The sequence below is a fragment of the Danio aesculapii genome, chromosome 8 (assembly GCF_903798145.1).
Source record: "Danio aesculapii chromosome 8, fDanAes4.1, whole genome shotgun sequence".
In the NCBI taxonomy this organism is placed as follows: domain Eukaryota; kingdom Metazoa; phylum Chordata; class Actinopteri; order Cypriniformes; family Danionidae; genus Danio; species Danio aesculapii.
The window spans coordinates 38,142,402-38,161,233 of NC_079442.1; the positions used below are offsets into that span (position 1 = coordinate 38,142,402).

The 18,832-nt window shown below is 34.4% G+C and overlaps 2 protein-coding genes across 2 annotated transcripts; both read right to left on the reverse strand.

Moving 5' to 3' along the window:
- Positions 1-365: 365 nt before the first annotated feature.
- On the reverse strand, positions 366-15,425 carry slc5a9 (solute carrier family 5 member 9). Its single transcript, XM_056463901.1, has 13 exons — positions 15,276-15,425; positions 15,096-15,167; positions 11,874-11,978; positions 11,563-11,727; positions 9,455-9,560; positions 9,301-9,381; positions 9,010-9,215; positions 6,295-6,430; positions 6,074-6,181; positions 4,982-5,132; positions 4,508-4,676; positions 4,198-4,413; positions 366-909 (listed from the first exon to the last, which is right to left on the reverse strand). Exons 1-13 carry the CDS (start codon positions 15,405-15,407, stop codon positions 583-585), a joined length of 1,974 nt encoding a protein of 657 aa, XP_056319876.1. The 5' UTR covers positions 15,408-15,425; the 3' UTR covers positions 366-582.
- A 1,395-nt stretch (positions 15,426-16,820) lies between these two features.
- On the reverse strand, positions 16,821-18,776 carry mrpl55 (mitochondrial ribosomal protein L55). Its single transcript, XM_056463903.1, has 3 exons — positions 18,613-18,776; positions 18,004-18,205; positions 16,821-17,071 (listed from the first exon to the last, which is right to left on the reverse strand). The coding sequence occupies exons 1-3, from the start codon at positions 18,660-18,662 to the stop codon at positions 16,922-16,924; spliced, it is 402 nt and encodes a 133-aa protein (XP_056319878.1). The 5' UTR covers positions 18,663-18,776; the 3' UTR covers positions 16,821-16,921.
- Positions 18,777-18,832: the final 56 nt, after the last annotated feature.

The window sequence follows — 18,832 nt, forward strand, 5'->3', positions numbered from 1 at the left end:
ATCACCGCCAAGTGGACTGGAAGAGATCCCTTTTAAAGCTTTATGACTAATTTGCCCCCCGTTGTCCGACATAATATTCAAAGAGACCCCATACAGCTCGAGACAATTCCTCTGAAGTAATGATAACAAATTTTTTGGTATCTACAGAGACCAGAAGTGAATCAGAGGAACCCAAAATGTTGTTTCTTTGTAGGCCTACTGTGTGTTTATTAAAATGATTGATTCTGGAACTAATTTTAAATAGTAAATGCATACATTTTTAGGATTTAATTAAGTATTTATAATCAAAGTTTCATTGTTTCGCATCTTTCTTTATTTAGGAATGTTTCTGTGCTGAATAACAAAATACTGAGCAAGATATAATTTTATTTATCTATTTTTATTTATTCATTCATTAATTGCTTTGTCATTATGGCACAGCAGGAATTATGTTTGACATTGTTTGGAACCATCTGTTTTGAATAAAGTTTCAAATAAAATGTTATTCGAAACATTTAAAATAAGTGTTTAAAGTGCCAACATCAACATTCAAAGTATTAGTTTCAAACAAAACAATTAGCCATTTAGAACTTTACAGTACATTCAAGCAAAGTAGCCCCAAAGAAACACATTGGCAGTGAGTAAAATGAGGGCATTGACGTTGCACACAGTCTTCCACATGTGGTCTTCTTCAATACTAGTAAGTTTCTTTTCCAGCGCCTGCCGTTCCTCCTCAGTCAGGTCTTGTTTAGCCGTTTGGGAGAGTCCACACAGCCACATTCCAGCACGTTTCCACCATGCAGGCGCGTCCTCATCCGACCCCTCTGACTCGGCTGTGCTGAGATCAGAGCCTGCTGGTTTGGCCCAGGGGTCTTCCAACTCTACACGCTCCTCCTTACTGTGTCTTGTCCACCAGGTCAAACGAACAAGCTGAAATCAAATACAAGTGTTATTTTAGCTCAAGTTCTGCTAAACTTCTCAGACCCATTTGTTTCTAGACAGGAATAAAAAACCAATTAAAAATATATATTTCATGACTTATATGATATATATTCCGAAGCACAGTAATAAAAACACAGTCCATGGTAATTCAAAATTTACAGTGTTTATTCCTTAGGTCAACAATTAATCTGTGCAAGTTAGTCCACTGAAAAAAAAAGTTTTGGTAATGTTTAAAGTCTGACTATTTGCTGTGGCAATCCGTCTCTGTTGATGTCAATTTGATGCTTCAGACACAATATTCTTACATAGGTCCTCTTCCTGTTAGTTAGCCACGAGGGATTGACGCACAAAAAGAAGGGAGAACTTTCTTTTGTATCTACTCAGTATTCAGTTTCAGTTGGAAATACATCAACATACAAAAAGATAATCTCAGCAGCTTCCTCACTTTGATTGTATATTTAAAAAACACTGTTCAAAATTAGAGAACACATTCAGATGTTTCACAGATATTGGTGTTAATCTGGTGGTAAATTCTCAATTGTCTTAGAAGCCCAATTTAACTAACAGCCTAACCTTCTAGTTTTCAATGATTCTGCAAGATTGTAAACCTTTCTAAAGTGACTGGCCTTTTGAAGACAACTTGCTGTCTACGGATTTTAAAGGAATGACCTTTTAGGTCATAGCATCTCATTCAAGTCCCCCAAAATGGCTGGTGGTCCACAAAAGACAAATGCATGAGAGGATAATGCTAAGACTCATAGATATTTACATTAGATGTCGCTTACGCTGTTGTTGTCTATTGGAAGGAATGCATCCATAGAGCTGCCATTTTAGTACAGGGTAGCGCTCCTTTGAAATGAATGTGGGACCAAGGTGCAGTGGAGGACTGGCCATCCAGAGCAAGAGATATATACACATATATACATATATCTACGATTGGGAGTTTTCCCGGTGGTCAGTATGCAAATATATTTTTAAATTTCAAAAATGTATATTTTACATCATTTTTCTATTCAGTGCAGTAAGTGACTTTATTATCATCAATAATGTTACTCGTTTAGCACAGACGTTTGTAACATATTGAGCCAAATACTGCAAATGCATCATGTATTAGTGCCACTGGCTGAAACACTTTTTGCATGTTTACATCTACCCATGCAAATAAATAGGCATTTAGTGTGAGCCCAGCACAATAAGAACACAAAAATAAGTCAAGCAGTTAATTGAAGCTGAAAACACTGGAATAATGAAATTAGTATTGACCTAAACCTGAGTGAAAATCTCTTGAAAATTATTGGCAACAAAGTTCTGGTTAAGAAACCAGTCACTGAATTGTGGAAAAGACTGAAAGCGAGCATATTAAGATCACAGCAGAGTGTGAGAGACCGATGCTGAGTTCACACCAGAAATGAAGCATCACGCCACTATCGCTAAATTACTCACTGAATGTTTTTTATCTGACGCTAATTTTCTACCAAAGTTGAATTTTTTAAACTTGAACGAAAGACACAATTGAGGTTAATTTGCTCCCCCTTGATGGAAATTTTCATGAAGGAACAATAAAATAAGAAGCAGTTTTTTTTACTTGTACAAAAGACTGAAATTGAAGCAAATTCCATGTGGTCGCAGCAAACACGTCATGCATTTCATGTCATTTGCGCCCCCTGGTGGAAATTTGCCTATAGTCGCATACTTTTTATGTAATCTTCTAATACTTAAAGAGCCCCTATTAAGGGTTTTTGAATATAACCTTCCATGCAGTGTGTAACACTACTGTAAGTGAAGTGAAATATCCAGCTAAGGCTTAAATCTGAAAGTGCACCTTGTTTAAAACTATTGATTCATAGAGTCGACTCATAGTGGTCCGAACGAATCGCCGTGGTAACAAATCTTTAGTCGTGACAGTGTGACATCGATATAGAACTCAAGCCCCGCCCATTTGTTGCATGCGCTGACTCTGGAAAATTGAAACCCCCGGCCCCGCCCAAGAACACTGTAGAAAGAAAAAGAGGAAGACAAACACTGTAGCAGATCCCGGTTGAATCAAGTCGTGAAGACTCTGTGCTCTGAAGTGTGAAGGGACAGTTAGTGCTATTTTCTCCACCCAAAGATGAGGCTGTGGTTAAAGTTTATTTTTGAAATATTACCTCAGCATTATAGCCCCAGCCTTGTGCTATATTCTTGTCATTTTTCTGATGAGTGCTTCAGCAATCTACATGCTTACAATGGGGGATTGCTTGGCCGTTTGTTAAAGGAAGGATCAGAAAAAACTATTGATGTGTGGGACTTTGTCAGAGCTTGACAGGAACTTTGCGGTACACAGTTCATGGATCAGTTTCTTCCTCCGTTTCACAAGTGTAAGTAAGTGCTATTAAATTGGTTGCCTCTTTGTTTTCTCTAGCTTGCAAATTCTGTATTTGCGTTTTGTTACTTGTAACCGCTTGTACCGTATCTGGTTCACACTTTATATTCTCATATCAAGTCTAAAACCCTGTTGAAAACATGATGTGTGCTGCTTTGTTTACGGATTTACATGCGTTTTTAAGCTCATGATCCACTGGCGTTCGTCGTTGCTATGACCACCATCAGCTGTTCCTACACACGTGCAGCGGTCAAGTTTCAAAATAGTTCAGCTTTTGCCCCTGTGTGGATTAATACTGAATGTGTGTCATTATAAAGAATAGAGAAATATGCTGGTGATAAATTGCATTGCTTTAATGCACTCCTGCATTGTTCTCACACATATACTCTGCACTCTGACTACTTCAAAATTGTTGATAACCCGTGGTAGGCATTCCTCTCTGTCTCATGCTGAACACAGTCAACCAATCACAACAGACTGGGTCATCGGACCAATCAGCACAGATTAGCATCGTGCTAAGAAGGGGTTTGGGAAGAAATGAATCGCTGAACAAATCATATGGGAGCTGTTGGAATAATTAGGTAAAAATAAATGCATATTATAAGACAATGAAAGTGTTTTTTGACCTTGCATGCATATTAGTCTGTCGTTGAAGACCCCCAATACCAAAATATGAGCTTTTTTTTAATGCATAACAGGGGCGCTTTAAATTCAAATTTGGCCTGAACCCTGCATAATAATGTCCAGTCATGCGCTTCGTAAGTTTGCAGAAATTTTTCATTCACAAATAGCTAGTGTGAAATATGAAAAAGCATATTAGGATCACTCAATATAAACCAAGTCATGGAAGGTGCCAAATGCTTCTAGCAAAAATGTAAACATGTATGTGCTTGTAGTTTGCGGATTATATTTACATGTTGTTCTGGAATAGGTGCAGTGCAGAGGCTGACGGCTGTGATGATCAGAACTGTCAGGGCGAGCAGAATAAGCGCAAAATACAGGTAGTGCACATCCTTCAGCAGGCCAGGACGCAGGTCTTTCTCTCCACATGATGGTGTGCCATAGACAAATTCCATTATCATCCTCACCATGCCCACCACTAGTCCCACCATCAGACCCCAAAAAGCTCCCTATGCATTTTAAAAGATGAAAGAAAGGAACTTCACTTGAATATTTTACAATTCTCTCACTTACAAGCCTTTCACTTTAAGGAAATTAATTTACCTGTTCATTTACTCTCCCCCAAAAGATGGCCATAATAAACACTGTGGTGATGGGAGGTGACAGGAAGCTAGTTATAGCCTGAATGTAGTCAAACAGCTGTCCACTATTGGCTGTTTGAATGACTGGAATCCACACAATGCTCAGGGCCACTAGCAATAAAATGAACACTCTGTAGATGGAAAAAAATAAATAAACCGCAGCATTTAAAAGCAAATTCAGTCTGTTCAGTAAAAAACTTAAAAATATTTCATTAGGATTTTTTGATATTTGAATTCATGAATGAGAATTATTATTTATATAATAATAACCCCCAATAGAAAGGTCAACAAAACCAATGAGGTTAAACCACCTAGTGTGGTAAACAGCAGTGAGGAAATGGTGGTGTGTGGACTAGTTGCACTTTCGTCAAACTCGTTTTTTTTGGTGCTTTTTCACAGGACATGATTCTGAAATGAAAGTATTGAGACAATATACCTGCCCACTACCATGAGCTCTTTCTCAGAGGCCCGGGGCCGGATTCGCTGCCAGATGTCCAAAGTGAATAAAGTGCTGCTGCTGTTGAATATAGAGGTGAGAGAGGACATGAGTGCTGCCATCATTACAGCGATCATCAGCCCTCTCAAACCTACAAAAGTTAAAGAGTGAAAGTGAAAATAGATTTATAGAAGAAGAGATACAAGTAGCAAAGTAGTGTCTACTTTAATGTCCCAAATGACAGTTCTGAAATATTAATGAAATGATGTACTGTCATCATTCACTGTAATGGATGTATTTACTGTATGTAATAATGCAAAAACAATCTTATTCTGACCTGTACCTCTTAAAATATATAAAAGAAAAGGCAAAGATACCAAATTTTGAGGTTAATTTTCCAGGCATTGATAGTGACAAAGTATAAAGATTTTAATTAAGTATGCAATGAAGTATTTCAGCCTTTTAATATGTAATCAAATTAAACGATTATTAAATTTGCCAAACAATATTTTTTAGTATGGAAAATATTGTTACACCATATGACATTTGACTTCTATAACCATATGTCACCATTACACCATATGTCTTCGTTAAATCATGGTAAAAGTGCTTTCATTTGCACCAGTAAAATAATTATTATTCATAATTTATTTTAAAATATATATTATTTAACATCAGCTTATAAAATCTCTTTAAAAGTCTAAAGTTAAAGCTGGCAAAAGAAAGTAATGTGGCAGTTGCATAGTAATGCAAGTTTTCTGCATGAATTGTTTCTAAAAATAAGTTGAATTAATGCAAACAGAAGATGAAAGTTTAAAGTTAGTCTGGAAAGCAACAAGAACTTTCTCTTCAAAATAGGGAAAAGTAACTACAGTATAGAAGTATCGATATATAACAAAATACTTATAATAACACCACAAGTACTAATAATATATTTAATACCATTTAATTAAATAATATTATCACATTTATTTCCAATTAAATATTTCAAAACATTATTAAAAAACAAATAAAAAATATATATTATTTGCAGTTTCAACTTTTTGAAAAACTGCAAATAATTATTCTGATAAAACTATAAGGTTGTCATACCCACTGGCATTAGCTCCACCACTAATTTTGGGTAGGCAATGTTTGAGCAGCCGACCTTGGCTCCACAGATCTTCTGACACTCATCAGGATCTACACATGCTACTTCATCTGGAAAATGCACAAACCATAACACTATTTTTAGAAAGACGTGACCTAGGGACTTAAACATTAAGGTAACATCTTTCTTAAATCCAGACCATGTGAAGTTAGATGAATTATACCAGGATAAAGAGCTCTGCTGATCATTCCTGGCATGACCACGAAGAACATAGGGAAGACCTTGAGGTAGCCACCGAGCACTGAACCACCTTTGGCATGGGACAGGTTTTTTGCAGAGAGAGACCTTTGCACAATCACCTTCAAACATGACACAATTATTTTTAAGTTTAAAGACTTATTCATATTGTTAAAATTGGCATGAAATAAACTTTTTGAAAATGTAATATCTCTTCCTAAAGTGACAGTTTATCAAATAGGGGGGAAAAAATCTGAAATTGGTTGGATTATTTTGTTATACAGTGCACATTAGTGCCCACATTTTCACAATGTTGGCTCCAGAAAAAAAATACCATTCATTCATTCATTTGTAAGTTTTACTTAAAGTCGGCATAAATCTAAAACTGCCGACTGGAATTGTGAGGTACCTTCTGAAATGGGAAAAAAATTGTAGGTCAAAAAAAGTAGGCATGATTTTGTCCTTTGTGACCGACAAAGATGGATCACTGGAAGATGGGCTTTGCTAACAAAATGGAGGTTGATTTGAAGTCAGTTTGCACAGGTGTGGAGGATTATATCACCCTCTGGTGCAGAATATTTCAGATAAGTGATAATAATGAGAACAAGGAGCTAAATTATACAGATTGAATAGTATAATTGTTGTTGCCTCCAGTGAAGGCAGGGTAGAAACAAGACAAGCACAGATTACCCCACCCTAAAGGCATTCCATGTGAACAGATGTGAAGAAAAGTCGTTTCAAGGATGGTAATGATTAAAGATTATGAGGGCAAATACTTTTTTACTAACTAATGTAGTGTACAAATAAATCTTTGTAACAGAGGTCCCCTAACTAGGGCCCATGGTAACCTACTGGCCCAACATCCTATCTGACAAGAGAGGGAGAATGATGGGAACGGTTTAGAGACATTTCTAAGCTCCAAAAAATTTTTTTTAAATGCACATTCTGTCACACAATAGATAGAGCACAATGCAGAGACTTCAGTGAGCAAATGGAAACAAAAGCTGATTCTATTGACTAATGTATTCAGCATTGAACTCCACTGTGCTATAAAAAAGATATAATAAAGAAATTTATACTGCATTAGTTAATACAATTTAAAGTAATATTTTCTATTAATTTTTAAATATTATTTTGAAAATTGGCTATAGCAACTTTAATGTTATACAGTTTGTCATAATTACCTTTGGCCCACGGCTCTCAGTGTTATTTTGGTTTTTGGCCCCTCATATGAAAAGGTTTGGGCACCACTGGTTTATAATAAGCACTACTATATAATCTACCTGATAAAAGTCTTGTCGAACAAATCTATCAAAGTTTTAGGAACAACAAATAATAACTCGATTTCTAGTTAATCATTTGGTATCAGAATGGGCTTATATGAAAGGCAAAAGCCTCAGATTGCGCTTATTTTACCAAAAAAAAAAATATGATCATCAACAAAAATATGATCATGTCTTGATTTTTAATTATTATTAGAACAGTAAGGTCTGACTTTGCTTAGACAAAAGTCCTGTCATTTAACAGAAACAATGTACTGTTTAGAATATAAAGTCATGGTGCAGTGGAAAAACAATTTTTCATATTGTTAATATAAAATTAATATTTTGTATGACTCCCATGAGCTTGGAGGACTACATCCATACATCTCTGCAATGACTCAAATAACTTATTAATAAAGTCATCTGGAATGGAAAAGAAAGTGTTCTTGCAGGACTCCCAGAGTTCATCAAGATATTTTGGATTCATCTTTAATGCCTTCTCCTCCTTCAGACATGCTCAGTAATGTTCATGTCTGGTGACTGGGCTGGCCAATCCTGAAGCAATCCTGGATCCATTGGAAAAATCCACCATCTGACACTTTTCCAAATGATCAACTAGAAGTCGAGTTATTATTTGTTGCTCTTATAACTGGGATTGACGACAAGACTTCTGTCAGGTAGTGTACATATAAAAATAACACAAGTATATTTTGATTTCATGCCAACTTTAAGTGTTATAAATAATAAAGTTAGAAGGTAAATCACAACAAACTTTGATTTGAAGCAAAGATGTATATAAAATAGTAAAAGACAGAAAGTTGCAAGACTTGACTGAAAAGATGTAATGAAAAAAGAACTACTGCAAAAGACGCAATCAAATAATAAAAAATGATGGGAAATATTACATTCAACAACTTAGTTGCAATGTATATAAATATTTTAGTATATTGAGGGTGTTTGAGGCCCAATTACATTCTTTGCTATGGATGTGGGCGGAGGTTAAAGTTTGTTTTGGTGCACTTCCATCATCAATGCTCTCTCATTGGTGGAATTGTTGCACGGCATCGTGGTTAATGTAGTTTTTTTTGCTTAAATTGTTTTTAAAATAAGTTAAATTAGGCTTCAACAAAAGCATATACATTCAGTTCTGTCTTTCAGGTTTATAAGTTATTGTTAAAAAAGTTGATGGTGATTTTATTTCAAAAATAAACAGTTGCACTCTATTGGCGGATCTCATGTGATTGACAAGATGGAGAAAAGAACAGACATAGCAGAGAGGTGACATTAATTTAAAAAAGAAAAAATAGCTAGACTGATAAATATTTGATTAGAAATAGTGCAATATGGCCAAAAATACAAATGATCAGTTTAATTTTGATGGTGACTTTAAATCTGCTGAATATTAAATGATGCTGAAATATACATCATTTTAAATGTACCTGGTCTGTGCACCAGACCCATGTGGCCAGAACGGTGAGGCCAAAGATCAGGCCGGGCCAGGGAATATCTCCTGTGACTGGGTCTCTGAAGATATGAAAGGCATCAGAGCGAGGAAGATGACAAGTGGTGTTAGGAACTGTGAGAGCAGGTGCAGCTTTCTCATACTGAACCAGCAAACCCTCGTACCATCCAACCTTGTCAAACGCTGCCAGGGGAAATCAGTTAAAAAAGTCACAGTATTTTCTCAAGAATAACTCAAGTGTTAGTTTCCACGAAGTGTGTATGAATACCTATGAACATGAGGACAAATGCTCCTATTACCATGATGACGGTCTGTAAGGCGTCAGTGTAGATCACTGCTGTCAGTCCACCTGCGTCAAAATAAGCCACCAGTTGCAGAATTTCATTTACAATCACAAATAAAATGATGTGTTGTTTTATTACCAGCTATAGTATAGAGTGCAGTGACAGCCAGCAGAATAACAGTGGAGAGATAAAGATCCCATCCCAGTGACACTTGGATGAATAAAGCCCCTGAAAAAATGTCTGTCTGGGAAAGAAAACAGCAGTTATGATGCTAATTTAAGATATGCTAAGAATGCTAAGATAATGCTATTTGTTGGTCACTGTGATTGTTCTTACATTATTTTGACATGTACATGCAAATACATACACATATAGTACGGATAATAAGTATTGAACATGTTTGTTCCTGGGAATAATATTTCTAAAGGAGCTGTTGACATGGAATTGAACCAGATTTTGGTAAAAACCCAAACACTACAAACACAAAAATAAAACAAAACAAATCTGAAAAATTAGTCATGTGTAATAACAATCAAATAGCACAAGGAGAAAGTGCTGAACTACTCAAATGTATTTAATACTTTATATAAAAGGCTTTTTTGGTGATCGCAGTTTAAAGTCGCCTCTCATATGGAGAATGAAGTCACATGCTTTGCTCAGGTGTGAGTTTTTCCCTGACTTCAACAGAGTGTAAAAATCTTGATGGTTCTGTGGGTCTCGTTTATCAAATCTTATCTTTTTTGTATTCTCTATTGGATTCAAATCAGGTGATTGGCTGGGCCATTCTACAGCTGGCTTTTCTTTCTCTGAAAGCATTTGAGAGTTTCCTTGGTTGTGTTTTGGATCATTGTCTTGCTGAAATGTCCACCCTGGTTTCATCTTCATCCTCCTGATAATGTAGGTGTTGAACTGAAGCAGCTGATATTAATTTACAATGACGAAGGGCAGACAGCTGCTGAATAACTACTGAGAGATTTCAGCTGCTGTCTGGGCTTTCACTGCCTTTCTACACCTCCTTTCTTCATGTGTTCAATACTTTTTCCCTGCATCATTTAATTTTATTACACATAACTTAATTTGTAAACTAGTTAGATCTGTTTTCTTTGCATATATGGATTTCTTTGACTGTTACCAACATATAGTGAAAATTTTAACAAAGATAAAATTTTAACAAAGTAAAAATTTTAAAGAAAATTTTTAAAGTTAACAGCACCATTAGAAATATGTTTCTGAGAAAAATGGTGATGTGTTCAATACTTATTTTCCCCGATGTACATAACTTTAAAACTATGAATAAGTAGCGGTTAATTTTTAAGTTTTGAATATGCATACATATTTAACTAAAAAATTCATATATAGACCATTGCTTATAAAATTACACATTGTATACTAATTCTTTATATGTATATACATATATATTTATATACATATATTTCTTAAATATATAACAAACAGTAATTTATTCCTGTGAGTTTAAAGCTACATTTATGACTCCAGTGTAATCATGTGATTCAAAGATGAAATTATTATTTTAATAATAAATGATTATGCAACACTGGAAGACTTAATGAATAGACAATAGAAGACTAGAGTAATTATTATGAAAATCTGAATCACAGGAATAAATTACATTTTAAAAATATATTCACAACTGAAAACCTTTCATTTACATTTAATATATATTTTAATATATATTTCACAGTTGCATTACTGAGACTGATTTCAAAACATGAACAAAATCTTATAGGGATTGTTCATCCAAACATAACAATTAACTTACTTCTTCTTCTACTCTTTTTCAAGTGGTTCAAACTTTTATGAGATATGTTCTTCTGTTGAACACAAAAGAAGATATTTTGAAAAATGCTGGAAATCCGTAACCACTGGCATCCATTGTATAAAAAACAAATACTACAGAAGTCAATGGTCAAGGTTTCCCACATTTTTCTCACATGTATCTTTTTTTGTGTGTTCAACAGCAGAACATAACTCATAAACGTTTGATACAAGTAAAAGGTGAGTAAATGATAAAAGAACTTTCATTTTGGGTGAACTCTCCCTTTATTGGTTCTAGCAATTAGACAGGTAGTGTTTTAAGTTGGTTTACTGTTGACTGGTTTAAACCTCTATCGGTGTGATATTTAATTTAGGATTATTTTAAATCTACCTTAGACTAGCTTAAACTTTCAGATTTCCTCAAACCACCACTAAAGCTTGTTTTTTATCTGTTTACCCAAAGATCTTACTGATATCTTGGTTAAAATGTAGAGGATGAGAGACAGCACACTCATGTAGATCCGGATTCGCTGGCCCCCAAACCTCTTTCTCAGATACTCAGGCATGGTGACCACTCCAGCAGAAATATACACAGGCACAAAAATCCAGCCCAGGGCAATGAGGACCCACGCTGCCTGCAGGGTAACACACTTCATGTTTTGTTTCGGCATGTGATGCAATGAAAGTGTTATTTGATAAGCCTACTATTTCACAAGTGAAAATCAGTAATTACTGAAAAAACAGAAAGCTTGTAGGATGAGGATTGAGTTGTGTGTCATACATTCCACTCAAATCCCCCGACGGCAAGTCCCCCTGCGGCTCCTGTCCCGGCTAATCCGATGAACAGACCACTGCCGACGTTACTGGACATCAGAGAGGCTCCAATCTGTGGAAGAACAATACACTGAGAAAACACTCGCAGAACTACAGGACAATATGATCAAACATGCTGGAGACGTGTATTTACACTCAACACAACTAAACACACTGTAAAAAAATATCCGTAAATTCCCAGTCTTTCGTATTTTGTGATTCATGTTTTTATTTTAAATTTTCCCCATTTATTTATGCTTTTGAATTACATTATAGGACCTTGATCTGTCTTCCAACAACTTTTAACCTTGAAAAAGTGACTTTTATTAACATTGTTAATAGTTTAAAGTGATATATTGTCTGGGTTTGTGTTATATATTACGCTACACAAACCTTGTAATAAACTGCCAGTACATTTTATGTTATTTTAAAGACTTATTTCTCTATATATTATATGGATTGAGTTGGATTTTCTACAACAAAGTCGACAGAGCAGAGATCAAGGTCCCATACAGAAACTGTTAATTAACAGATATTTTTAACAGTATAGTTACATGAAATGATCTCAAGTCAAACAAAAGAATCACAACTTAAACTTCTTTTTAAAAGTTGTCTTTGATAGTTGCCACAGCAGTTTTTATTTCATTTGTATTCGGTAGTATGTTCTAAAATTACAAAAGCTAAACTAATAACAAAATAAAAATGAAGAAAGAGTTTTAAAGAGAGAGAGAGAGAGAGAGAGAGAGAGAAAGAGAGAGAGAGAGGGACATAAAACAAAAGTTCTGAGAGAGAGAGAGAGAGAGAGGGAGAGAGAGAGAGAGGGACATAGAATAAAAGTTCTGAGAGAGAGAGAGAGAGAGAGAGAGGGAGAGAGAGAGAGAGGGACATAGAATAAAAGTTCTGAGAGAGAGAGAGAGAGAGAGGGAACACTACATAGAACAAAAGTTCTGAGCCAAATAACTTTTAATTTTTTAACACAGTGATTGGTAGATCTATTTTTGTACCATGTAAGGCTTTTAAAAAATTTTGGTTTGTGTAAAATCCATAGAATATTAAGAGGGATATTAAACACTTCTTAATTTAGAGACATGCAAACTGTGAAAAAATTATATACACTGTATAATAATAATAATAATATATACAGTTTGATTAAATAGCTATATTCATTAAAATAAGAGTGTGGTCATCGAACATCTTTAGGAATAGAAAGATAATACATTAAAAATTGTATTGAGTTATTACAATGAAAAAAGTAACACTACAAAATTTCAACTAAATTTAATATTTTTATTTTTATTGTGAGTTTTCCGGTTTATTAAACTGAAATATATTATTATTATTATTTAATATTTTCCCCAACACATTCAGTTGGATGTACATTTTTCTGACCTGTGTTCTGTTTTTTTTTTTATGTACATATACACAAATATATTATTTGTATATTATTAACTTAAAACAGATCTGTGAGGGGTGTACTCATTTATGCTGAGCACTATATATATATATATATATATATATATATATATATATATATATATATATATATATATATATATATATATATATATATATATATATATATATATAGTTGAAATCTGAATTATTAGCCCACCTATTTATTTTTTTCCCCAATTTCTGTTTAACAAAGAGAAGATTTCTTCAACACTTTTCCAAACATAATAGTTTTAATAACTCATTTCTAATAGCTGATTTCTTTTCTCTTTGCCATGATGACAGTAAATAATATTTGACTAGATATTTTTCAAGACACTTCTATACAGCTTAAAGTGACATTTAAAGGCTTAACTAGGTTAATTAGGTTAACTAGGCAGGTTAGGGTAATTAGGCTTACCCTAATAAGTAATTAGGCTTACAATAATAAGTTGTTGTATAATGATGGTTTGTTCTGTAGACTATCTAAAAACATTTTGCTTAAAGGGGTTAATAATTTTGTCCTTAAAACAGTTTTTAAAAAATTAACAACTGCTAGTATTCTAGCTGAAATAAAATAAGACTTTATCCAGAAGAAAAAATATTATCAGACATACTGTGAAAATGTGTGTGTTTTCAGGTTTTTTATTTTTAATGAATTTGCAATAATTTCAAAAAAATCTTTTTTCACATTGTCATTATGGGGTATTGTGTGTAGAACTTTGAAGAAATAAATTAATTTAATCCAGTTTGGAATAAGGCTGTAACATAAATATAATTTGGAAAAATGGAAGTGCTGTGAATACTTTCCGCATGCACTGTACCTACGTACAAACATATAAAATCTGTCATTGACATATCAAAATTTTAAAAAAATCTAATCTACATTAATATAATTTAATCCATTTTTTACCCCTTTACAAAAAACTGAATTACCCAGTAAATAATCATTTTGTTAGGCTTTTATCCCTAAATGTATTTTTAGAAATTTAAATATTAATAAAGTCATAAATGTAAGCCAGGGAACTTTCTAAAATTCTGATCTGACACAAAATAACCAAATAGATTTTTTAAAGATACAAAAATATCACAAACAAATTTACAGTAGCTGTAAAAATACTGATATACTGATATAAAAATACTGATATCTGTGTGGGCTGCACAGTAGTGCAGTGGGAAGCACGTTCGCCTCGCAGCAAGAAGGTTGCTGGTTCGAGCCTCGGCTGGGTCAGTTGGCATTTCGGTGTGGAGTTTGCATGTTCTTCCTGTGTTTGCGTGTGTTTCCTCCGGGTGCTTCGGTTTTCCCCACAATTCCAAAAACATGTGGTACAGGTTAATTGGGTAAGCTAAACTGTCTGTAGTGTATGTGTGTGTATGGATGTTTTCCAGTTATGAGATGCAGCTGGAAGGGCGTCCGCTGCGTAAAACATTCTGCTGTGGCAACCCAGGAGTAAGCCGAAAAGAAAATGTATGTATGTATGATATCTGTGTTAAAATTATATATATATATATATATATATATATATATATATATATATATATATATATATATATATATTCATATTTTGTAAATCTTTTTTGTGTTTATCTGAATTCTTCACTCTATAAGCATATAGTGATTTCATTATTTCCCTTTTCCTGGTAGTAATTTCAGACAAGGACTTTAAAAATCAAAATGCTTCCTTGTGTGCTCAAGAGAAACATTCCAGCTTCATAATTAAGAGTAAAACACAATAAAAAAAAAAACACAAATACTCACTGGCCACCAGGTCATGGATCGTCCTGCCAAGAAATATCCACCCACTGTCCCACGGTTGGCTCTGATGGAAGACTACAAATCAAACACAAAGCAGCTTTATCTCTTCAACATGAATTAGACATAGCTGAGTTCTTCACATTAATGTACATACTAACAGAGGAGCGGCAGGTATTCACTTACCCATATTCCAACTGCCAATACAAACACAAAGTAAACCACAACCACGGCAATATCAGCAGCCTCCAAAGTAAACTTGGCGGGCACCTCCTCGGGCTCTGGAGTGCCCGTCACAGGCTCAGGTGAAGCTGGCATTTTCTACACTGCCTGAGGTGAAAGTGTGAACTTTGAAGCAGGTGCTGATTTCATTAATAATTAATCAGCTTGCTGTAGAGAATGCTGAGAATGCAGGAGTTATGCATTATATTATCACCACTTGAGGACACTGTAAGCTAATGTAATTATATCAAATCAAACATTTTAGGGAGACAAAAATATATCAAAGATAAAGAGTTTAAGCAACAAAATGCTACAGTATTGAGCAAAATAATAATGTCTATGATCTACAATTTACAAAAGGGTGCTAAAATATCAATCAGTGTAACAATAGTGATATTAAAAGACTATTTAAGGCTATTTAAAATGTCAATCAGATTATTCAAATGTAAATCAGACTATTAAACTGTCAATCAGACTATTTAAAATGTCAATCAGACTATTTAAAATGTCAGTCAGACTATTAAAATGTCAGTCAGATTATTTAAAATGCCAATCAGTGTTAAAATGTCAATCATATTATTAAAAAGTCAATCACATTATTTAAAATGTCATTCAGACTATTTAAAATGTCAATCAGTGTTAAAATGTCAATCAGATTATTAAAATGTCAATCACACTATTTAAAATGTGATTCAGACTATTAAAATGTCAATCACGCTATTTAAAATGTCAATCAGAGTGTTGAAATGTCAATCACACTATTTACAACGTCAATCAGACTGTTAAAATGTCAATCAGATTATTAAAATGTCAATCAGATTATTAAAATGTCACTTAAGACTATTAAAATGTCAATCAGACTATTTAAAATGTCATTCAGGCTGTTAAAATGTCAATCAGACTATTTAAACTGTCAATCAGACTATTTACAATGTCACTTAGACTATTAAAATGTCAATCAGACTATTAAAATGTCATTCAGGCTGTTAAAAAGTCAATCAGACTATTAAAATGTCAATCGGACTATTAAAATGTCATTCAGGCTGTTAAAAAGTCAATCAGACTATTAAAATGTCAACCGGGCTATTAAAATGTCAATCGGGCAATTAAAATATCAATCAGACTATTTAAAATGTCAATCAAACTATTTAAAATGTCAATCATACTATTAAAATGTCAATCAAACTATTTAAAATGTCAGACTATTTAAAATGTCAATCAAACTATTTAAAATGTCAATCAGACTATTTAAAATGTCAATCATACTATTAAAATGTCAATTAGACTATTTAAAATGTCAAACTATATAAAATGTCAATCAAACTATTTAAAATGTCAATCAAACTATTTAAAATGTCAATCATACTATTAAAATGTCAATTAGACTATTTAAAATGTCAATTAAACTATTAAAATGTCTTTGATATTCACACACACACACACACACATCATTTCAAAAAGAATCCCACAATTTAGTCCAAATTCAAAAAGATACAAAAGCTCACTACAAATATTTCAGGGCGTTTTAATTGGAGGGTGACGTAAAACAAAAGTGTATTTGTAAAGACAACATAAATAATCTAAAGGAGGCATCAATCACATCAGTCCACTCATTTCTTCTTCCAGAATTTGCTGTAATCGTCAGCTTTGAAATCATCATCATAATCTTCCAATTCTTTCTTTGCTCCCTTCTTCGGCTCTCTTTTCCGCATCCTGATCTTCCTCTCCATTTCAGAGAGTGTAGTGATGTCCACAGGCATCTGACAAAGAAAAAAAAAAAAGTTGTCAGATACAGTATTACTGATTGTTAAGGTTGTTTTCAAATGACTCTCATGTTCCACTAAAAATGGAATAGCATTGCAACAAATTTAATAAACTATAGCTTTATGTATGCATGTATTTGAACTTTCCCAGCAGACATGCAAACTCCACACAGAAATGCCAGCTGACCCAGCCGAGGCTCGAACCAGTGACCTTCTTGCTGTGAGGCGACAGCACTACCTACTGCGCCAAAGCGTCAACTTAAACCAACATCATATAGATGTCAAATATTGACATTTAATCGTCTGGTATGGCAACCGAAATATTGGTAACATCCTCACAATGTCAAGCTGTAACATCATTAGACATTGATATTTGGATGTTTTTAGGTTGCGTTGGAAAGTAAACAAAATGCCGGCGTAATGTTGAGTTCTGACGTCAACTCATTTCCAAACAAATGCAATGCCCCACAATGTTGGGGTACAATGTCAATCTAACGTCATGTTGACGTCCTGTGCCTGCTGGTTTAATAATGATGATATTAAGAACTAGGCAACACTGTGGCTCAGTGGTTAGAACTGTTGCCTCACAGCAAAAAGGTCACTGGTTCGAGCCCTGCCTGAGTCAGTTGGCATTTCTGTGTGGAGTTTGCATGTTCTTACCGTGTTCATGCAGATTTCCTCCAGGTGCTCCGGTTTCCCCCACAGTCTAAAGACATGCGTTATAGGTGAATTAAATAAGCTAAATTTGCCATAGTATATGTGTGTGAATGTGATAGTATATGGGTGTTTCCCAGTGCTGGGTTGCAGCTGGATGGGCATTCACTGGAATATATACTTGAATAGTTGGCGATTCATTCCACTGTGGAGACCCCAGATAATTAAAAAGACTAAGCCGGAGGATAATGAATGAATGAATATAAAGAACTCACCTTCATTAATTTTCTGGGCTCCTGATATCTGATGTTGATGGTGGACCCATCAGGTCTGACCAGCAGAACTGGATACATTCTCTCATATTTCTGCCTGCCAAGACGGACCACGCTGGTTCTGTTGGAATTTGACTGAAAGACTGTGCTGTGAAATGAGGATGTGGCTTGAAAACACCTGTGGGTGAAAACTGCCTGAAGACACCTGTGCAAAACAACAACAGCAAATGTACAATGACATTAATCTAAACATTACTTTAGAAATTTAGGACGGTGTTTCCATTAACGTAGCTGCAGTTTAACAGAAGTATGCAAAGGATGAAATGTTAGTTCACCAAAAATGACATTCCTGTCACCATTTACACACTCTTTACTTCTTTAAAACCTATTTGAGTTTCTTTCTTTTATAATAAAAACAAAAGAAGATATTTTTTTTAAAAAGTTAGTTGTTCAAAGCTGACTTCATGTATTGAACAGTATGTATTTTTGTGTTAAACATAAGTAACACAAAAAATGTTTAAAACCACTCGAGGCAGAATGAATTGTGAGGTAATGTAAAGCTAAAATGCACACACTATCACATTATACATCACGGTGCTAATGCTAACTTACCTACATACGCCCTTGCAGGGATTGCCGACTGTATTTAAAGCCATGGACATAATGTTTGCAACGTTGGAAGTGTCTATCTAATAAATGTATTCATAAGCGTGAGAATATATTCATAACTTCAGAATGAAGAAGGTCACCATCAACAAACAGCATGGAGGTGCATCAGCTTAAACGTTCCGCTGGAAACTTGTACGGCAGCTTCTGCTAGTTCCGCTTGGAG